Source organism: Cryptomeria japonica, chromosome 9 (assembly GCF_030272615.1).
Source record: "Cryptomeria japonica chromosome 9, Sugi_1.0, whole genome shotgun sequence".
In the NCBI taxonomy this organism is placed as follows: Eukaryota; Viridiplantae; Streptophyta; class Pinopsida; order Cupressales; family Cupressaceae; genus Cryptomeria; species Cryptomeria japonica.
The window spans coordinates 535,137,396-535,160,191 of record NC_081413.1 but is presented as its reverse complement, the minus strand read 5'-3'; the positions used below and the strand labels follow the sequence as shown (position 1 = coordinate 535,160,191).

Sequence of the window (22,796 nt, the reverse complement as noted above, 5' to 3'; positions counted from 1 at the left end):
TCTTATTACCGATAAAAAAAGAATAGATTCAAGCTTGCTTTAAATGAACTTACAACAAAACGTGGTGGTGTTTATGGGGCCACCACAATGCACCCATCGTAGTGTATATTATAAGTTGGATTTATAATATACACTACATATTAGGTGCATTGTGGTGGCTCTATAGCCATTTCGACAGTGTCATTGGGTCACTACAATGCACTACATATAATGTATATTATAATTTGGACTTATAATATACATTATAGACAGATGCATTGTGGTGGCCTCATAGTTATTTTGGCCATGTCTATGAACCCACCACAATGCACCACTGCCATAGTATATATTATAAATTAAACATATAATATATTCTATAGACATGTGCATTATAGTAGTCCTATAATCATTTCAACAAAACGAGTGTGACTATAAAGAACCTTATTCTACTCATATGATATAAATTGAACCTACAACAAAAACATCGTGTGATATAAACAAAGGTGTGCATATATGGAATATGGTATATATAAAGAGCAATCCATAAACCAATAAGTAGGTATATTCTTCCTTTTAAACTTACATTGACAGAGTACAAGGAGGCTTCCATATCTTGGTCCGCTGACTATGAGTGCGCACCTAATCATTTATAGCCTCTCATGCTGTGGTACCTTTTAAAAAGTCTCCAAATGGGCCAAATTTCAACTCTTAGGTGTCATAGATCAGTTCATTTTGTGGAAATTTGTTTGCTTCACTGAATTTATAAAATTTCTTTGGTAAGCAAAGTAGGTTTTCCAAATTGTCGTCTTCGAAATACTCAACGACTTTGAAAAAAGAGGTTGTATTGATTTTCTCAGCAGAGGAATCCAAATAAGGCATTGGATTATTGGATTAAGGTGGAATTGGCATGGCTCTAAAATGCAATTCCGGCCCATTATTTGTTATCATTATCCATTATGAGTGGCACGCCTGCACTCAGAGCCAAAGGTACAAACTTAGTCACTTTTTTTTGTGAGCTTCTGCATTGAAGAGACGAGGTACAAACTTTGATGGATCCAGCCACAATGCCCAGTTGATTCAAGTACACAGTTTAGAACTGAATCTTTGGGTGACAAAGTAGTTTGTGGACACCATGTCCTTCAATATGCATGTTCCTCGTGGGCAGACCTGTGAATTGAAGGTGACAGTAACCATCTTAGCATTGCTGTTCATAAAAGTCTTGTCGGCTCCTCAAAGTGATGTGGTGGATAGTCTTCCAGGACAACCACCTGTGCCCTTCAAACAATATGCAGGATATGTCACAGTAGACCAAAGAAGTGACAGGGCCCTGTTCTATTACTTTGTTGAAGCAGAGACAGAACCAGATTTGAAGCCTTTAGTTCTTTGGCTCAATGGAGGTTAGTATATATCTATCTAAATTCTTTAAATTGCTTGTTATCTGAGAAGAAACAGGTAGGTCTTGTCATGTCCATCCAAATAAGGACGTATAAAGTTACAAGGTTGAGAACTGTTTAGAATAGGAGTCTGTTTGGGAGATTGAAAGCAATACCATGAGACTTGATTGCATTACTTGATAGTCTTCCTTCAGCAACTTCTGAAAGGCGCTGAATTTTTTCTAGATTTGGTCTCTGAAAGGAATGACGTTTTCCTTATGCATTTCTTTGATTATTTGAATAGTTTCACTCTGTTACAATCACTGTTTAGATCTACAACTTGAAAAATTACAGGGCCAGGTTGTTCATCATTCGGTATTGGGGCATTTTCTGAGAATGGCCCATTTCAACCCAAGGGAGACAAATTGGTCAGAAATGGCTACAGTTGGAACAAAGGTATACTGGCTTACTAATCAGATGATTTCTGTCATAAGATTTTAGAAACACATTTTTTGAGAATTTATTGCATTGAGGTGACAATATGTTTAACATGCAAACTAGTTCACAATTTCGTATGTCTCTTAATAGCTGAGGCGAATGGTTAAATTTGACCTGTGCAGAAGCAAATGTTCTGTATTTGGAGAGTCCTGCAGGAGTTGGATTTTCTTATTCTAGTGATCCAACTTACTATGTGGGTGTGAATGACACTCTAACAGGTAACCAGCACTCATCTGTATACTGTATCTATGCTCGGATACAGTAACAAGATGATGGTTTTTACCATCATATTTTTATGCCCCATGTTTCTTATGTTTTGATTGATTTGCAGCCAATGACAACCTGCGTTTTCTTCTGGGATGGTTTAAAAAGTTCCCAGAGTTCAAAACCAGAGAGCTTTATTTGACAGGGGAAAGCTATGCAGGTGAAGTTTGTGACTGAAGCTTAGGTTCACCTTAATAAATTCCATAGCTGATATATGTGTCAAGTTCAACTGAATTGCACAATATTCTCTGTACACCATACCGATTTTTAGTGTTTTATTCCCTCTTTTTTGAAGCAGGGCACTATATTCCCCAGTTGGCAGATCTTATTGTCAGGACCAACAGAAAACAGAAGGTCTTCAATTTGAAGGGTGTAGCTGTAAGTATTATATGTTGAATTAAATGTCAATGTTCTAAAAGTGGTCAACTAGGGTCAGCCAGATGGACCAACCAAATTTATTAGTATTCTTCTTTCCAAGAGGGCATTTAAGATTATGGGTTTTGATTATGTTCATACTTTTTCTATTTGGTACATCATGAAGAAATTTGGATTGTTCTATTACTATAACTATTATATGAAAAATGCAAGCCTATTTATGTTCCAGTATACAGATGGACTTCTGGGTCTATCAAGTCAGAGGCTGAGATTAGGAAGAACATGATCATTCTGGCCTGAGCCTTAGATTAATGGCATCAGATGTACCCTATTTTTAACCCACTTTCTCACGACACTACTAAAGTCATTGACAGGGTCCTAGGAAGCTACAACTCCTCTCACTCAAGCAGGTAGGCTGATCTACTACTAACCTACTTGTCCAATCACTTTATCTCCAACATTATTTGGTCTATGCATTGCATGGTTAAGCAAGATAGATGGGCAAGGTATCCGGTTAGCAGATTATGTGGTGAAGCTATTTTTAAATGTTAATGATTCTATTTTAATTTCAAAAGCTGTTCATAGGTTGAGAGAACATTTGAACGTCTTAGAACATTTTTGTCCAGGGGTTGGGATGCAAGTGAACATCACTAAGATCAAAATCATGATTTTCTCATTGAATAGAAAATGTAAGAAAATTACCTTTCTTTTTTAAGGCAGTCCACTTGAAATAGTGAAAGAGTAGAATCTTGGAATTCACTTCTACTATAAGCTCAGTTGGAAGACTTGTAGAACAAAAAAGAATAGAGGAAGCCTAGAAACCCTCATACTACAAAATAGGTGCAGAAAGCTGAACTTTAGAATTGGAAAAATAAGAAAACACTTTTTGCTTTGCTAGTCACATTGATTGTCATATATGACTGTAAAGTGTAGGAAAGTAGCATGTCAAACTACAGTTGGAAAGAACTAGAAAGAATCCAAAAACATCTTATCACAAGCAAGATCAAAGTTAAAACCATGGTCCCGTATGAAATTCTCTTGGCTGAAGCAAGAACTTTTCTATTGGAAGCAGCAATGAGAACTTAGTTGGTAAGTTTTTTAAACAAGGTTGAAAACATGGATAACCATCGTTGGTCCAAAATGGTTGTGGAGGAGGTGCTAAGTCGTAGAAGGAGATCTTGGATGAAGCAAAACAATTGGATGAACAAGTGGGGTATCAATTTGCAAGAATATCCTAACTCAAATGACAAAATAAAAACATATGTGACTGAAAAATTTAGAACAACCATCTGAACAAATCAGATTGGGTGAACAAAGGCATACTACAACAAAGAATTTAACCTAGTTAAGGACCATGATGAAGAAACATATTTGAGGGCAGATATTAAAGGGAAAGTGAAGTTGTTAGTTGTACAATTCGAGGACGGAATCATATCATCATAGGTGTGAGACTGGTAGGTGGAAGATACCCAAGGAAACTTGGGAAGAAAGAGCTTGCATGTTCTGCAATAAGTGAGCAGTGGAAACGGAATGGTACTTCATCATGGAACGCGTAGCTTATGAGGATATCCATACTCAATACAAAAACAGCTTGAAGGTTAAAAACATGCAGCAATTATTTGAAGATGATAAGATTAAGCAGAGAACCAACTTCTTAATCAAAATTAATAATAGCAAATCCAACATCGAAAAAAATTTAAAGATAAATTAAGAATGTTTTCTTGATCCCATAAACTATTTAATCTCATAGCTACCATTAAAATCAATCATTCATTCAATCACTATGATTATCCTCTAGCTATGGCATTGGTGATTCAAATATCCTATATCTCCCATCATCTAGGAACAAGTTTCCCCCGCGCTAACCCAAATGTTATTACTATGTCCATTACAAAAAAAAAAGTAGCCCCTCACATTTTTCCAACCAGAAATACGGACCAGTAGTTAGACAAAAGTAAGGTTTTACTTCTAATCTGAATTGGGTGTTAAAATGACTTCAGAGATACGAATAGAGCAAAAGGGTAAACACCCATAGCTTAAAAATATAAAAGAAAGATCATTTACAGCCTTTCATCGTATGCCCCTACCAAAAAAATCAAAATGTTGGGCAAAATGTCACCATTTTTACTAAAGCTAGCAGGCATTAACTTTGTTAGAAAGCTGCCATTTCAATCTGCTATGAACACTGTTAAACTCCCGTTGTGATGGGAAAATGTGCAGATAGGCAACCCATTACTAGATTTCTACACAGATTCGAATGCAAGAGCGGAATACTTCTGGTCACACGGTCTCATATCTGACCCCACCTACAAAATGCTGATTAAAGACTGCAACTACGCTCGCTTTATCGATGAATATTTCAGAGGCAACATTTCTAACACCTGTCTGGAGATCCAAACAATCGTCGACATGGAAGTCAGTCGATACATCGACATCTACGATGTGACTCTCGACAAATGTTTCCCCTCCCTCTTCATGCAGTCCAAATTGCTCAGACCTCAGGTACCTTGTAGCTTTCATTAATTTCATGTGAAAGCTATATGCAATCACAAAAGTTTCACTAAATTAATGAAGCATTGGCTATCAGAAGAACAGGCCCACAATAGAAACCGAAAGAGCAGAGCCAGACGTTTGTGTTGAAGACGAAGCTACAACATATCTGAATAGGCCGGAAGTACAGAAGGCATTCCATGCGCGCCTCACCGGAGGCATCAGTAGCTGGAGGGAATGCAGCGAGTAAATCTGAATCCCCTGTGTATAGTAATATATTTTTATAAAAAAAACAAAATCTTGTAATTTCTGAAGGGGTCTAGTGGAATTGAAATTGTTACACAAAGGTTGTAGACATAAAGTTTTCACAGTTTATGCTAAAAATATTCTACTCAGAAACATATTCGCTCATTCTACTGTAATGCCCATATATATTGAACCGTCTATAAATATAACCTATCCAGAGATCTAACAATCTAACCTGATTTTGATTCGCAGTGTGCTCAAATACGATTTTCGGAATTTTGAGATACCTATCACAGGGTTGCTGGGTAAACTTGTAACTGCTGGTATAAGAGTATTAATTTATAGGTAAATATTTTTATTGTGTATTGAAAAAAAAATTTAATAGATCAAAAGAAGTATATTGTGAATGTTATTTAGATACAATGATTGTTAAGTAGATTATTCGATGAATGTTAAATGGGTTATTCTAACATTTATTATATTGTGAATCTGCATGATCTGATAGAAATAAAAAAATTGAATTCAAAAACTACACAATTGAATCATTCATTTTCATTTTTCATGAATGTGTTTCTACATTCCATGCTTTCTGTTTAACTTTAGTTGTATTAGGCTTTAAAACCTCTTTTGTGTTGGGATCATAAACAGTGGAGATCAGGATTCAGTGGTTCCTCTAACAGGGACAAGGACATTGATAACCAGTCTTGCTTCAGATATGCAGCTGAACACAACGGTTCCTTACAGTGTCTGGTTTGAAGGGAAGCAGGTAAATTTCTGTTAAAAGAAGGCAATTACCTTTCTATGAATATTAATTCAAATCAGTTACCTGGTTAACATGTTAGGGTTTTGCAGGTGGCAGGATGGACACAGGTATACAGCAACATTCTGACATTTGCAACAGTGAGAGGAGCAGCTCATGAAGTTCCCTTCTCTCAGCCAGAGAGATCCCTCGTCTTGTTGAAGGCCTTCTTCTCTGCCCAACCTCTGCCCAACAAATTCTAAGCTATTGTTTCAGACTGCAAAGAGCATCACATCGAAAGAAGTATGAGACAGATTTGATCCTTTTTGGGCACTACTACTGAGTTCAGATATTCTTTCTTTTTTTAATTGAATCAATGTAAAAGAAATGATATAAAGAAAGAGGCAGTGAATAAAATGTCAGAACTGAAAATAAAAGACTGTCAAAACAGCATTACAATAATAGAAAGCTCAAAGCATATCTGAAGATTACAATCTAAATTTAAACAGACTTTGAAGTTGTTTAGAACATAAAAAATCTTTTTTTGGCTCAGAAGAATCTGAACTTCAATATTATCTACATATTGTTGATGTTGTAATGATAATTCTTAAATTCAAGAGCTTATTAAATTCAATTTGTTATTATTACAATTAAAAGATTATGAAATAGATAAATTTAAAACATAATGCAGTTATTCAAGTTGAAGGGCTTCTTTCAAGTGTTCCCTTCTACTACTTCATCTTAAGATGTCTTGGGAATTTATTTTAAGATCCCTGCTTCTTAGCATCTTACTAGAGAACAAGTCTCAAGCTTAAGGATCGAGGCTGGTCTAGGATTTTGGCCAACAAATATATGCAGAGGATCTTGATGGAGGAAATCCCTAGATATCCGCTTGAGGGAAAGGGCTCATCGATCTGGTATACTCTCAAGAGGGGGGCTTCTCTCATTAAGGCTGGGCTTTTTTGGATTTGCAGAAGGGGGAAGAGGTCCTTTTTTGGAACGATTCTTGGGATGGATTTCCTCCCATCCTTGATCAGTTTCCTCACCTTGGGAATTTGTGCCAAAGGTTTTTGGAGGCGTGATGGTCAAGGGTGAGTGACTTTAAGGTTGTTTATAGGTGTGGTCAGCTGGATTTGGAGCAGTGGAAGGCTCCTAATGAGTGGCTAGTTGCTGGGATGGAGGAAGAGTGTGTTGAGTTGCATGGCATTTTGGCAAGTAGACACTGTAGCTCCCTCAAGGGAAGGGATGGGCTTGCTTGGTCTCCAAATCCTAAGGGAGTTTTTACTATGGCTAGTGGATACCGGGAATTGTTGAACCGAACACTTGAGGGAGGAGAGGTGAACTGGTGGAAACAGGTGTGGAATAATGTTTCTTGGCCGAAGTGTAACTGCTTTGCTTGGACTTTGGCTTTGAATAGATGTCTAACTTGGGACAATATCCGCAAGCGGGGATTCTTGGAGCCTTCTATTTGTGTATTGTGTGGTAATGGGGAGGGAGATTCCTCACACCTGTTCTTCAGATGCCCCTTCTCTATGCTTATTTGGCATTATTGGTGGGGGGTGTGGAAGCATCCTTATGTCCACGTGGACTCTTTGGTTGAGTTCTAGAGTAGTTTGGGCAGACCTCCTATCTTGTCCTCCTTCCTCCAGACCGTCTGGTATATTGAGCCCATCTTCATTCTGTGGCAGATCTGGCTTGAGAGGAATAGGAGGATCTTTCAAGAGGTCAGATTGTTTGTTCATCAAGTTTGGAATAGGATCATTGCTATGATCGGGGTTATAGTGGAAGCTAAATGTGAGGTGAATTTTTTGCTGAGTAGAGATGAGGCACATATTGTGAGTAGGTTTGGCCTACAGGAGTTGTCTCCTGCCTCAGCTTGTGTCAGGAGAGGTAGACGAGCTACGAAGAAGGTGCAAAGGGTGGGAAGGTGGATACCCCCTTAGGATGGGATTATCAAGATTAACATAGATGGCTCATCTAGGGGTAACCTAGGCCCTGCTGAAGTTGGTGGTGTTGGCAGGAATAGTAGGGGGGAGGTCGTTTTCCTCTTTTCGGTGCATAAAGGGAGGCAGTCTAATAATTTTATGGAGGGATTTGCAATTCTCAATGCCCTAGAGCGGGCTTGGGAGTTGGGACGAAGGAAGGTGATTTGTGAATCGGATTCACAAATTGTTGTTAACTTGTTGAATGAGCAGAAGGTGAATGGGATCCAGTGGCAGTTGGCAGGGATTGTTCAACAGATTCTCCATATTAGTTCTTTAATGGAGCAGGTGTCTTTCATCCACATCCCTCGAGAATGGAATAGAGTAGTTGATTGTTTGGCCAAGTGGGCCACGGAACATGGTAGTGATTGGAAAGTTGAAGGTTGGGAGCATCTCTCCGAGGATTACTCTCAGGACTTGCAGAAGATTTTTACTGAGGACATGGATGGTTATGAAGTTGGATGAAGTGGGGTTGGTTTGATGGTTCTTTTTTGGGGCCTTGGGGATATGGCTCTCTTTGTAATTTTTTGTGATTGAATTTCAATAAAGTTTTTACCCCTTTTATTCCAAAAAAAAGAAAACTTTAGGGGAAGCGTAGTAGTAGCTATTATAGCTACCTTTGTGCACACGTAGATTCTTAACAATATATCGAATTTTGACGATGTTTTTTGTTGTCTCTGCATGCAACTTAATTGCTTATAGTTATTGTTCTAGCTTTTGGGTAGTAATGATGCACGTTGTGGGATTCACTATGCACATAAGGGTAAAAAAAGTACACATTTCAAAATGTCACACAATACCTGCTTAAAGATGCCCCAATAACTATGCATTTAAAATTGCCAATACTTATGCACAAATGCTCAAATGCCCTAGTAGTCGTGCGCTATGGGTACCAATAATGGTACACAAATGGGCCAATTATGGTCCAAAAATGTTAAAAAATGGGCAGCTATTCTTCCAATTTACAATAAAACTATACTTAATTGCATTAACTACAAAACTTGTGTTGTTTATGTATGAAGAATTTGAAATTGAAATGGCAATGATACTAATTTTTTTTTGTATTTATTTTTATTTTGGTAAAAGGCACAGGCTTGAAATATATATTAGAAATAATATATATGTACATAAGATTAGATACTAAGGAAAGATAACCATGAAAGAGGAGCAAACATCCTCACAAAGTGACCACACAAAAAACTACTTGAGACAACCCAATAATTACTTCTGGAGCCATATTGGAATCAAACAACCAGTAATAGTAGCCAGAATTACAATATATGTAACGAGGGTCCCATAGAACAATGCTGAGAAAAAAGACTCAGAAGAGGAAAAAAACTTAGCCCACCATGCAGGTAGAAAAGCAGACATAAAACTGAGGAAGCATATGCACCCATATGAGTGTGTGCAAAAACCTGCCATGAAGGAAACACCAAAAAAGTGTTCGAACTGTTGAGAAATGTATTTATATGCTTAAGGCAATAATTCTTTTGTTGTTTGTTCATAAATGTTCACAACAAACAAATTACGAGGGATTAATAATGAGAAATGTATAAGTTTTATGTTACAATTATAATATAATTGAGTGAAAGTTAATATGTTCTTTTTATAATTAAATATGATATAGTTTATGAATAATAAATTATTGATAAAAGGGTTGTTTTTAAATCGTTAGGATGTCAGATTTTTATTGTGAAGAGTTAGGTTCAAATATCTGAAATGACATCTTAATATCAAAATGCATAATACACATTTAGTATCATGGTTAGTCGTTTGTATACAATGTATGAGATAATAAACCTTGCGGTGAATATGTTGATCCTTAATACATGAGTTGTATGAGGTGTGGATCACAACATCAAATCCTCACTCATTAATCTAATAGTATCATTCAACTATTCATAATAGTATCTTTTTTTATTGTGTATTGCTTCCCGCTATTAATTTAAAAAAGAGAAGTTAAACTCCTAGACACATACATTATTATCAAACCTCAATATTTTAATATTATGATAGCTAGTCAAATCTCCCATTAACAAATCCATTATTATTTAAATAAATTTAAAATTATAAAATACACTAGTTAAACATTTTATTTAATATATTAAATTATAAACTTCTATTACAAAGTAAAAAACTAAACTCATATTTGATATTGCCAATTAAATGACTAAAAGCATACTATATCAACAAAACCTAAATTCTTATCTATCAAAAATATTTAAATATTAAATTTTGCACTTGTTTATAATATAATGAAACTAAAACTAGAATACTAATATCAAAAAAATAGAATCATATAAAATTAAGAATAATTGATATCTTGATCAAAACTTAAATATAAATTTCAAAATATTTTTTATTTATTTATTAAATCAATAATTTACCTACTAATAAGAATATATTTAAGTTGGCCTATTCAGGGGCTTTCTAGGGTAAATCCTAGTGGTGGTGGGGTCTCAGATTGTGCTTGGGTCAAACTGGAGCAAGGATGGGTTAAAGTTAATTTTCATGGGCTTCGAGAGGCAACCCGAGAATCTTAGGTGTCGGGTGTGTGGCCTGTAATGCGAAGGTAAAGTTTTAATTAAAGGAGCTCAAAGATTGCAAGTTGACACTAACAATGAGGCAGAGGCGCAAGTAGCGCTGCATTCGGTTGAGTTGGGTTGCAACCTTAAAATTACGAAGTTGCATTTAGAAGGAGACTCTAAAATTATTGTAGATGCAATTTCAAAGGGTTCCTCTCCATGTTGGCAGATAAGTAAATTCATTTCAATCATTTGCTCAAAGTTAAACTCTTTTCAAGATTTTCAAATTTCACACATTAAAAGGGCAGTGAATGGTAGTAGACTTTTTTTGTCGAATGTTGCATGTGAATTGGATCTCTTTTTAACCCGGTGGTGGGGTAGTGATGATAAGGAAGTTCTTTGGCCAACCTAGTTGGCAGCTGACATTACTTGTTTTAAATGCTTGTGGTACTGGTTTTTATCCCACACTTGTGTGCTTAGTACCAAATTATTTGAAACAACCTTGGAGAATGGTCTCTTTTGTAAAAGGACGTCCTAGAATTAATGTTCATTTATGGGATAGAATGGGTTGTGCGATGGTAGGTTGGTATATTTCCTTTCCTTTTCTTCTCGAGGTTTCTGTGGAGACATATGTGGAAGGAAAGAGTTTGAGATAAAGAGGTGGGAGGTAGCGTCACTATTTGACACAGAGAAATGGAAGCGAATTTCATGCTTAAAACTAGAAAATGGTTATGCCCATTTCTTGGCTATGTTTCAAAAGGAAGATTGAATGGAATGTTTTTTGTTCAGGGATGAAAGGTTGATTAAATGTGTGCAATTGATTTTGGGAGATTCTTTTGGCGACCTAAGGCATTAGTACCATACAAACATGGACGTCTATTCTCTAATAATGGTGTGGGGGTTGGATTTGGGTGATTCGATGGAGGTAGTGAAAGGGGTTATGATTGCAATTGTACATCAAGATTACTTGGAGGGTATGGAGTCAATCTTGTAAGAGGAAATCCCTGGTGTTGGTTTTGATGTTCGAGAGGGAATTGGGAATTTGAATCATGAAGTGTTTGAGAATTGCATTGCCTTTGTGAGGTGGCCGTAAGGTCCTTTTAAAGAACGTTGCAGAGAGGAGGCTCGTCGGGGATGGGAGGCACTGAAGGCTTTTGTACAACTGATGGAGATTAAGGCTTAACTACATAGGGCAAAGGAGGATGCATGCCTTGCAGAATGCAGAGCTAGGCGTTTGAGAAAGAGGAAGGTGGCGTTCATTCAAGCGTGAGAGAGACACATGTAGCTTTTGCTTGAAATTTTATAACATCGTCTATGTTGTAGTACTTTCCAAGGTTGAACCCTAATTTTTCTTCTTTCATCGCAGACTATTTAGTTTACATGGTAGGTTGTTTAGATGCTCTGCGTAGCATAGATAAACAAAAAAATTGCTTTTTTGAGTGATTTTTTGGTGCTCAGAACAATGGCTTTACTAGTTTTGTAGGGTGTTTGCCAAGTGGTTTTAGTCAGTTACTTGGCTCGTTTTGAAGCTGGGTGGTGTGTGGTTTTTGATGGATTTTAAGCATGCAAAGATGTAAATCTTTTATCTTTAATAATAATAATAATCAACTCTTATTACCGATTAAAAAAAAGAATAGATTCAAGCTTGCTTTAAATGAACTTACAACAAAACATGGTGGTGTTTATGGGGCCACCACAATGCACCCATCATAGTGTATATTATAAGTTGGATTTATAATATACACTATAGATAGGTACATTGTGGTGGCTCCATAGCCATTTCGACAGTGTCTATGGGTCACTACGATGCACTACACATAATGTATATTATAATTTGAACTTAAAATATACATTATGGACAGATGCATTGTGGCGGCTTCGAAGTCATTTTGACCATGTCTATGAACCCACCACAATGCACCACTGCCATAGTATATATTATAAGTTGGACATATAATATACTCTATAAACAGATACATTATGATGGTCCTATAACCATTTCAACAAAACAAAAGTTTATGAAGAACCTAATTCTACTCATATGATATAAATTGAACCTACAACAAAAAACATCGTGTGATATAAACAAAGGTGTGCATATATGGATAAGGTATATATAAAGAGCAATCCATAAACCAATAAGTAGGTATATTCTTCCTTTTAAACTTACCTTGACAGAGTACAAGGAGGCTTCTATATCTTGGTCGGCTGACTATGAGTGCGCACCTAATCATTTATAGCCTCTCATGATGTGGCACCTTTTAAAAAGTCTCCAAATGGGCCAAATTTCAACTCTTAGGTGTCATGGATCAGTTCTTTTTGTGGAAATTTGTTTGCTTCCCTTAATTTATAAAATCTTTGGTAAGCAACGGAGGTTTCCCAAATTGTCGTCTTCGAAATAATCAACGACTTTGAAAAAAAAGAGGTTGTATTGATTTTCTCAGCAGAGGAATCCAAATAAGGCATTGGAGAAAAAGAGGTTGTATTGATTTTCTCAGCAGAGGAATCCAAATAAGGCATTGGATTATTGGATTAAGGTGGAATTGGCATGGCTCTAAAATGCAATTCCGGCCCATTATTTGTTATCATTATCCATTATGAGTGGCACGCCTGCACTCAGAGCCAAAGGTACAAACTTAGTCACTTTTTTTTGTGAGCTTCTGCATTGAAGAGACGAGGTACAAACTTTGATGGATCCAGCCACAATGCCCAGTTGATTCAAGTACACAGTTTAGAACTGAATCTTTGGGTGACAAAGTAGTTTGTGGACACCATGTCCTTCAATATGCATGTTCCTCGTGGGCAGACCTGTGAATTGAAGGTGACAGTAACCATCTTAGCATTGTTGTTCATAAAAGTCTTGTCGGCTCCTCAAAGTGATGTGGTGGATAGTCTTCCAGGACAACCACCTGTGCCCTTCAAACAATATGCAGGATATGTCACAGTAGACCAAAGAAGTGACAGGGCCCTGTTCTATTACTTTGTTGAAGCAGAGACAGAACCAGATTTGAAGCCTTTAGTTCTTTGGCTCAATGGAGGTTAGTATATATCTATCTAAATTCTTTAAATTGCTTGTTATCTGAGAAGAAACAGGTAGGTCTTGTCATGTCCATCCAAATAAGGACGTATAAAGTTACAAGGTTGAGAACTGTTTAGAATAGGAGTCTGTTTGGGAGATTGAAAGCAATACCATGAGACTTGATTGCATTACTTGATAGTCTTCCTTCAGCAACTTCTGAAAGGCGCTGAATTTTTTCTAGATTTGGTCTCTGAAAGGAATGACGTTTTCCTTATGCATTTCTTTGATTATTTGAATAGTTTCACTCTGTTACAATCACTGTTTAGATCTACAACTTGAAAAATTACAGGGCCAGGTTGTTCATCATTCGGTATTGGGGCATTTTCTGAGAATGGCCCATTTCAACCCAAGGGAGACAAATTGGTCAGAAATGGCTACAGTTGGAACAAAGGTATACTGGCTTACTAATCAGATGATTTCTGTCATAAGATTTTAGAAACACATTTTTTGAGAATTTATTGCATTGAGGTGACAATATGTTTAACATGCAAACTAGTTCACAATTTCGTATGTCTCTTAATAGCTGAGGCGAATGGTTAAATTTGACCTGTGCAGAAGCAAATGTTCTGTATTTGGAGAGTCCTGCAGGAGTTGGATTTTCTTATTCTAGTGATCCAACTTACTATGTGGGTGTGAATGACACTCTAACAGGTAACCAGCACTCATCTGTATACTGTATCTATGCTCGGATACAGTAACAAGATGATGGTTTTTACCATCATATTTTTATGCCCCATGTTTCTTATGTTTTGATTGATTTGCAGCCAATGACAACCTGCGTTTTCTTCTGGGATGGTTTAAAAAGTTCCCAGAGTTCAAAACCAGAGAGCTTTATTTGACAGGGGAAAGCTATGCAGGTGAAGTTTGTGACTGAAGCTTAGGTTCACCTTAATAAATTCCATAGCTGATATATGTGTCAAGTTCAACTGAATTGCACAATATTCTCTGTACACCATACCGATTTTTAGTGTTTTATTCCCTCTTTTTTGAAGCAGGGCACTATATTCCCCAGTTGGCAGATCTTATTGTCAGGACCAACCGAAAACAGAAGGTCTTCAATTTGAAGGGTGTAGCTGTAAGTATTATATGTTGAATTAAATGTCAATGTTCTAAAAGTGGTCAACTAGGGTCAGCCAGATGGACCAACCAAATTTATTAGTATTCTTCTTTCCAAGAGGGCATTTAAGATTATGGGTTTTGATTATGTTCATACTTTTTCTATTTGGTACATCATGAAGAAATTTGGATTGTTCTATTACTATAACTATTATATGAAAAATGCAAGCCTATTTATGTTCCAGTATACAGATGGACTTCTGGGTCTATCAAGTCAGAGGCTGAGATTAGGAAGAACATGATCATTCTGGCCTGAGCCTTAGATTAATGGCATCAGATGTACCCTATTTTTAACCCACTTTCTCACGACACTACTAAAGTCATTGACAGGGTCCTAGGAAGCTACAACTCCTCTCACTCAAGCAGGTAGGCTGATCTACTACTAACCTACTTGTCCAATCACTTTATCTCCCACATTATTTGGTCTATGCATTGCATGGTTAAGCAAGATAGATGGGCAAGGTATCCGGTTAGCAGATTATGTGGTGAAGCTATTTTTAAATGTTAATGATTCTATTTTAATTTCAAAAGCTGTTCATAGGTTGAGAGAACATTTGAACGTCTTAGAACATTTTTGTCCAGGGGTTGGGATGCAAGTGAACATCACTAAGATCAAAATCATGATTTTCTCATTGAATAGAAAATGTAAGAAAATTACCTTTCTTTTTTAAGGCAGTCCACTTGAAATAGTGAAAGAGTAGAATCTTGGAATTCACTTCTACTATAAGCTCAGTTGGAAGACTTGTAGAACAAAAAAGAATAGAGGAAGCCTAGAAACCCTCATACTACAAAATAGGTGCAGAAAGCTGAACTTTAGAATTGGAAAACTAAGAAAACACTTTTTTCTTTGCTAGTCACATTGATTGTCATATATGACTGTAAAGTGTAGGAAAGTAGCATGTCAAACTACAGTTGGAAAGAACTAGAAAGAATCCAAAAACATCTTATCACAAGCAAGATCAAAGTTAAAACCATGGTCCCGTATGAAATTCTCTTGGCTGAAGCAAGAACTTAGTTGGTAAGCTTTTTAAACAAGGTTGAAAACATGGATAACCATCGTTGGTCCAAAATGGTTGTGGAGGAGGTGCTAAGTCATAGAAAGAGAACTTGGATGAAGCAGAACAATTGGATGAACAAGTGGGGTATCAATTTGCAAGAATATCCTAACTCAAATGACAAAATAAAAACATATGTGACTGAAAAATTTAGAACTGCCATCTGAACAAATCAGATTGGGTGAACAAAGACATAATACAACAAAGAATTTAACCTATGTAAGGACCATGATGAAGAAACATATTTGAGGGCAGATATTAAAGGGAAAGTGAGGTTGTTAGTTGTATAATTTGAGGACGAAATCATATCATCATAGATGTGAGACTGGTAGGTGGAAGATACCCAAGAAAACTTGGGAAGAAAGAGCTTGCATGTTCTGCAATAAGTGAGCAGTGGAAACAGAATGGTATTTCATCATGGAACGCGTAGCTTATGAGGATATCCATACTCAATACAAAAACAGCTTGAAGGTTAAAAACATGCAGCAGTTATTTGAAGATGATAAGATTAAGCAGAGAACCAACTTCCTAATCAAAATTAATAATAACAAATCCAACATCAAAAAGAATTTAAAGATAATTTAAGAATGTTTTCTTGATCCCATAAACTGTTTAATCTCATAAATGCCATTAAAATCAATCACTATGATTATCCTCTAGCTGCGGCATTGGTGATTCAAATATCAGAGGTGATTCAAATATCCTATATCTCCCATCATCTAGGAACAAGTTTCCCCCGCGCTAACCCAAATGTTATTACTATGTCAATTACAAAAAAAGTAGCCTGTCACATTTTTCCAACCAGAAATAAGGTTTTACAAAAGTTAGACAAAAGTAAGGTTTTACTTCTAATCTGAATCGGGTTTTAAAACGACTTCAGAGATACGAATAGAGCAAAAGGGTAAACACCCATAGCTTATTAATATAAGAAAGATCATTTACAGGCTTTCATCGTATGCCCCTACCAAAAACATCAAAATGTTGGGCAAAATGTCACCATTTTTGCTAAAGCTAGCAGGCATTAACTTTGTTAGAAATCTGCCATTTCAATCTGCTATGAACACTTTAAGCTCCCGTTGTGATGGGAAATGTGCAGATAGGCAACCCATTACTGGATTTCTACACAGATTTGAATGCAAGAGCGGAATACTCCTGGTCACACGGTCTCATATCTGACCCCACATACAAAATGATGATTAAGGACTGCAACTACGCTCGCTTTATCGATGAATATTACAGAGGCAACGTTTCCAGCACCTGTGAGCAGGTCCACGCAATCTTCGACATGGAAGTCAGTCGATACATCGACAGCTACGATGTGACTCTCGACAAATGTTTCTCCTCCCTCTTCATGCAGTCCAAATTGCTCAGACCTCAGGTACCTTGTAGCTTTCATTAATTTCATGTGAAAGCTATATGCAATCACAAAAGTTTCACTAAATTAATGAAGCATTGGCTATCAGAAGAACAGGCCCACAATAGAAACCGAAAGAGCAGAGCCAGACGTTTGTGTTGAAGACGAAGCTACAACATATCTGAATAGGCCGGAAGTACAGAAGGCATTCCATGCGCGCCTCACCGGAGGCATCAGTAGCTGGAGGGAATGCAGCGAGTAAATCTGAATCCCGTATATAGTAATATATTTTTATAAAAAAAACAAAATCTTGTAATTTCTGAAGGGGTCTAGTGGAATTGAAATTGTTACACAAAGGTTGTAGACATAAAGTTTTCACAGTTTATGCTAAAAATATTATACTCAGAAACATATTCGCTCATTCTACTGTAATACCCTTATGTATTAAACCATCTGTATATATAATTTATACAGAGATCTAACAATCTAACCTGATTTTGATTCGCAGCGTGCTTAAATACGATCATCTGAATGTAGAGATACCTACCACAGGGTTGCTGGGTAAACTTGTAACTGCTGGTATAAGAGTATTAATTTATAGGTAAATATTTTGATTGTGTATTGAAAAAAAAAATTAATAGATCAAAAGAAGTATATTGTGAATGTTATTTAGATACAATGATTGTTAAGTAGATTATTCGATGAATGTTAAATGGGTTATTCTAACATTTATTATATTGTGAATCTGCATGATCTGATAGAAATAAAAAAATTGAATTCAAAAACTACACAATTGAATCATTCATTTTCATTTTTCATGAATGTGTTTCTACATTCCATGCTTTCTGTTTAACTTTAATTGTATTAGGCTTTAAAACCTCTTTTGTGTTGGGCACATAAACAGTGGAGATCAGGATTCAGTGGTTCCTCTAACAGGGACAAGGACATTGATAACCAGTCTTGCTTCAGATATGCAGCTGAACACAACGGTTCCTTACAGTGTCTGGTTTGAAGGGAAGCAGGTAAATTTCTGTTAAAAGAAGGCAATTACCTTTCTATGAATATTAATTCAAATCAGTTACCTGGTTAACATGTTAGGGTTTTGCAGGTGGCAGGATGGACACAGGTATACAGCAACATTCTGACATTTGCAACAGTGAGAGGAGCAGCTCATGAAGTTCCCTTCTCTCAGCCAGAGAGATCCCTCGTCTTGTTGAAGGCCTTCCTCTCTGCCCAACCTCTGCCCAACAAATTCTAAGCTATTGTTTCAGACTGCAAAGAGCATCACATCGAAAGAAGTATGAGACAGATTTGATCCTTTTTGGGCACCACTACTGAGTTCAGATATTCTTTCTTTTTTTAATTGAATCAATGTAAAAGAAATGATATAAAGAAAGAGGCAGTGAATAAAATGTCAGAACTGAAAATAAAAGACTGTCAAAACAGCATTACAATAATAGAAAGCTCAAAGCATATCTGATGATTACAATCTAAATTTAAACAGACTTCGAAGTTGTTTAGAACATAAAAAAAATCTTTTTTTTGGCCCAGAAGAATCTGAACTTCAATATTATCCACATATTGTTGATGTTGTAATGATAATTCTTAAATTCAAGAGCTTATTAAATTCAATTTGTTATTATTACAATTAAAAGATTTATGAAACAGATAAATTTGAAACATAATGCAGTTATTCAAGTTGAAGGGCTTCTTTCAAGTGTTCCCTTCTACTACTTCATCCTAGATGTCTTGGGAATATATTTTAAGATGTCTTGGGAATTTATTTTAAGATCCCTGTTTCTTAGCATCTTGCTAGAGAACAAGTTTCAAGCTTAATCATTGGATGTACTTCCTTATTTTTTTAAACCGAGCATTGATGGCTAGACTCAAAGTTTGAGTGTAATGAACCTATAAAACAAAATAAATTAAACATAGATATATACATAAATGAATAAACAAAAAAAATATTATCTTCAAAGTGCACACTTTGAGGGGAGAACCTCAATAGATCATACATCCTAATTATAATATCCATTACACCTTCCATTTGGTAAGTCATTAATAAAATAGAGTCATGCCAGAGCTAATAACTGCTATCACATGCATACATAATAATTACTTTATTCTAGTTTACAATGACATTACTTACAAAACATATGCATCCATCTTTATTTAATATTACCAAAGTGTGACTTACAAAGTATATGCACCCCACTAATACTAACTACCATATAACAAAATAGGGATCATGTAACACTAACTTCCTCTTTAAAAAGATTTATTCTCAAAGCTTGATATGAGAAAACTTGATCGAATTTTGATGGGTTCTCATGTGGCCTCTTCAAGGTATAAACCCTTCTATTGGACTAAAAACTTCTCAATAGAATAATTGTGAACGTTCTTGGTGTATTTTTTCATAATAAAATCAAGTTCTAAAAGTAGGGGTCCCTCATCTAATCCAATTAGCACTATTGGGATTCGAGCAGCAGTCCCAAGAGACAAGAGACGTGAAAAATTGAGTGTAACTTAGAAAAAAGTGGGATTGACAATTTTCATGTTACCTCACCAATGTGTTGGAGCACCTAATGAGGATTATAGAATTTGGGATCCAACTTATGACCTTGGTATTCCTATAATAAAATTTTCTTACAGGGTTAGAGACATAAAACTCAATCACTAATCAAAGGTACGCTCTATATGATGTTGATCCACTTATTATTTCATGTGATTTTGGGCTAGTGTGAGATTGGTCTTAAGGAGTTGAGAAAGGTTCTCACATTTTGATAGATTATTATCAACTATCACAACCTTGAAAGAATAAGAAACATAAATACACAAGGATGGTAGGGACATTTCCATACAAGGCCTCATATTTTGTAATCACTATGATAAGTGGTATCATACCACCACTTGGCCAAAGGTAATTGTCAACTTCATTCCCTCACTGCTTAGACACAAAATATGGCAAGTATCAAGGTACTTGTAGACACCCTAAGTTCAACCGTCTTGAACTTATTAAATAAATGTTTTAATTAATTCAGGTTCACTGTAGCTTTATCCTCCTAAAATAATTAATTAAATTATATTTAATTAATTAGTATCTTCACATATAATTAATTTTGTAATTAATTATGTTTCCTTTTATTCTTCTAAAATAATTAGTTAAATTATATATTTAATTAATTATTATCCCTAAAATTTTGTTAATGCCTCAAAATTTTGTCAATGTTTACAAGGTTTTTGGAGCAAGCAATGTGACTAAGTTGTTAAACGAATCACATCCTCACTAGCACAAAGATGCATGATTATTGAGCCTAATTTTCTATCGAGAGTGGTTATGTTGTTATAATGCCCATTAGTTGTGTTTATTTCTTGATTTTTTTCCTTAATCATTTACTTTTGGGAAAGAGAACATGAAAATCAAGATCTTTAGCTCCCTCAAAAGACATTTATTGAAACCCCTATATTGTAGCAATAATTGTTTTCTTTCTTTTTATTCACTTCTTCTTTCCTCACCTAAGTGAAGCATCTTGTTTTTTTTTTTATGTGTTTCATTTCGTATGAGCATCACATTTATAACCATCAATAATCCTATAACAAGCGAGTAAAGCTATCTAGGTAGCTTTTTCTAACTTAATCATAGATAGAAAGCTGAAAATTGCAAAGATTGATCAAATAATTAATTGTCTCAATTGTCAAAAAAATTGGTTTCAAAATCGTTCACTTATGTGCTATATAATTTCTAATATTTAAAAATGTGCTCTAATCTCTTGTTAGTATCATTGTTTTATTATTATCCATTATATATTTGTTTATTAGCTTTTGGGTATGTGCACCAAGTTGTGGTACCAAAAGGGGGTCTTCAGATGCCACTTTTTTCTGAATCAACAAAGTTTGAACTTCAACGACAAATTGAAGATAGTTACACTCCAAATTTGAAGATGCAACAAGAACAAGGGTTAGAGTGCTTTGAGTCTACTTTCTAAACTACTAATTTGTTTTGAAAATGGTGGAGATTAAGGGCTTCAAAAAGGGGGGCCACAAAAAGTGGTCTTGTTTTTATGCAAAAAACATAACATATCGTTTGTTGTGGCCCCCCTAAAATGTTAACTTTTTTTTTTAATTTTTAAAATCGCTTCGGTGAGAAATTAGCTAACACCTTGTAGTTTATGCCAGATTTTTCAGCTAATTTTTAATGAGTATATGATTTTTTACTAATTTTCGAAGTGGACACATCGTGAAAAACATAAATTTGAGCGTGCTCCCCCCTAAAATCATTAATAACTAGTCAAAAATCATTTAAAAAAAAAATTGTTTAGAATGAAGTCTAGTTTCTAAAAATGTAAGTTTCTTCAAAATCTGATGAACATGTAAAAAACTATACCCAAAATAGTGCATGTTGGTTTTTGACAAAAAACGGACACACTAACAAAAGAAATTATAGATGAAAGCCTTAATGAAATCAAAATGTGAAAATAATTACATGCTTGGATAGCTAAGAGAGAGATCGCGGTCTCTATGGTGTGTTTTTTTAGTTTTATTGAAACATGTGCAAACCTGATGGAGAGCACGGCCAAAAATATGTGAAATTTTCTAATCTTCTGTTAAAAACACGTCTTAGGCCTGAAATGGTTGTCCAACCCTTTGGGTTGGATGCCCAAGTACAATCCAACCCAAAGGGTTGGTGGTTTCCAATGCAGACCATTTAGTGAGCGCCAAAATTGACTTTTCCCATTTGGCGCATGCCAGATGAGAAAAGTCAACTTTTTTCATTTGGCGAGTGCCAAATGTCCTACATTGTCCAATTTGAAGGTTTTGTGATGCAAATTTTTCAACTTGGGCACAAGTTATACCCATCTTGAGAGGAGAATATATAAGTCACATTTCAATATGCTTTTTTCTTTCTTATACTTTAAGTTATATTTCATGTATATATTGGCTGGATGTTTGAAAGTGGTTTCAACTCTATAGGAGTTATAATGTAGATTCTAGTTTTTAGAGGATCATATTGAATTTCATACTTAGTCAAATTTCAGTAATCAACATGCTCCTATTAGCATTCTTTAGATTTGTATCTCACTATCTTTATCTTCGTTAAACTCTCTCTCTCTCTCTCTCTCTCTCTCTCTCTCTCTCTCTCTCTCTCTCTCTCTCTCTCTCTCTCTCTCTTGTCTCTCTCACTTCTCTCTCCCCTCTCTAGGTATATCCCACCCTCTCTACCTTTCATCCCTTCCTTGTACCCTAGTTTATATCCTTGACTCCCTTCCTCTCTCTTCTCTCTCACTCTCTTATTATTTCTCTCCCCTCCCACTCGTTTCTCTTGTTCGCTACTGATCCCTTCTATCCTCTCTCCCCATATCTAGGGCTCTCCTTCCCTCCTTGTTCACCTCACTACCTCTCCCTCCCTATATTATTACCTACCTCTCTCTCTCCCTCTAGGTTTCTCACTTATCTAATTGTCCACCCTCTAGTTCTCTCCCTCCCTCTCCACCTTTCTCTCCCTTTCCCTTGCCCCTATCTATTTATGAACACTTTCCCTCTCTTCTCTCTCTCCAAACCTAGATCCATCTCCTCATTCTCTAGGTCTCTCACTCCCTCCATTTCTACCTCTCCATCCATCCCCTCTTAATCATCTCTTTGTTCTTCTATCTCTTTTCTTCTCTCTCCCTTCCCTCTCTAGATCTCTCCCTTCCTTTCTTCCCCTCTCCATTTATATCTCCT

General features: G+C 35.9%; 2 protein-coding genes across 4 annotated transcripts; both read left to right on the top strand.

The window, feature by feature from the left end:
• The first annotated feature begins 706 nt into the window (after positions 1-706).
• Positions 707-6,474, top strand: LOC131077083 (serine carboxypeptidase-like 46). Of its 2 annotated transcripts, none has more exons than XM_058014502.2 (10): positions 707-1,376; positions 1,707-1,808; positions 1,973-2,068; positions 2,182-2,274; positions 2,413-2,492; positions 4,710-4,991; positions 5,080-5,225; positions 5,478-5,570; positions 5,874-5,991; positions 6,078-6,474. In XM_058014502.2, exons 1-10 carry the CDS (start codon positions 1,112-1,114, stop codon positions 6,225-6,227), a joined length of 1,425 nt encoding a protein of 474 aa, XP_057870485.2. In that variant the 5' UTR covers positions 707-1,111; the 3' UTR covers positions 6,228-6,474. The 2 variants fall into 2 exon arrangements, with proteins under 2 accessions (XP_057870485.2, XP_057870484.2); XM_058014501.2 differs by having other exon boundaries at positions 709-1,376; positions 5,077-5,225.
• A 6,456-nt stretch (positions 6,475-12,930) lies between these two features.
• Positions 12,931-18,570, top strand: LOC131077085 (serine carboxypeptidase-like 46). Of its 2 annotated transcripts, none has more exons than XM_058014503.2 (10): positions 12,931-13,509; positions 13,840-13,941; positions 14,106-14,201; positions 14,315-14,407; positions 14,546-14,625; positions 16,818-17,099; positions 17,185-17,333; positions 17,584-17,676; positions 17,980-18,097; positions 18,184-18,570. In XM_058014503.2, the coding sequence occupies exons 1-10, from the start codon at positions 13,245-13,247 to the stop codon at positions 18,331-18,333; spliced, it is 1,428 nt and encodes a 475-aa protein (XP_057870486.1). In that variant the 5' UTR covers positions 12,931-13,244; the 3' UTR covers positions 18,334-18,570. The 2 variants fall into 2 exon arrangements, with proteins under 2 accessions (XP_057870486.1, XP_057870487.1); XM_058014504.2 differs by having other exon boundaries at positions 12,933-13,509; positions 17,188-17,333.
• Positions 18,571-22,796: the final 4,226 nt, after the last annotated feature.

Bases quoted from the DNA above. Each gene is read 5' to 3' on its own strand.
- LOC131077083 (XM_058014501.2), top strand. From the start codon at position 1,112: ATGTCCTTCAATATGCATGTTCCTCGTGGGCAGACCTGTGAATTGAAG. The intron at 1,809-1,972 runs GTATACTGGCTT...TGACCTGTGCAG, and splicing joins TGGCTACAGTTGGAACAAAG to AAGCAAATGTTCTGTATTTG. The intron at 2,493-4,709 runs GTAAGTATTATA...GAAAATGTGCAG, and splicing joins TCAATTTGAAGGGTGTAGCT to ATAGGCAACCCATTACTAGA.
- LOC131077085 (XM_058014503.2), top strand. From the start codon at position 13,245: ATGTCCTTCAATATGCATGTTCCTCGTGGGCAGACCTGTGAATTGAAG. The intron at 17,100-17,184 runs GTACCTTGTAGC...ATTGGCTATCAG, and splicing joins CCAAATTGCTCAGACCTCAG to AAGAACAGGCCCACAATAGA. The intron at 17,677-17,979 runs GTAAATATTTTG...GCACATAAACAG, and splicing joins ATAAGAGTATTAATTTATAG to TGGAGATCAGGATTCAGTGG.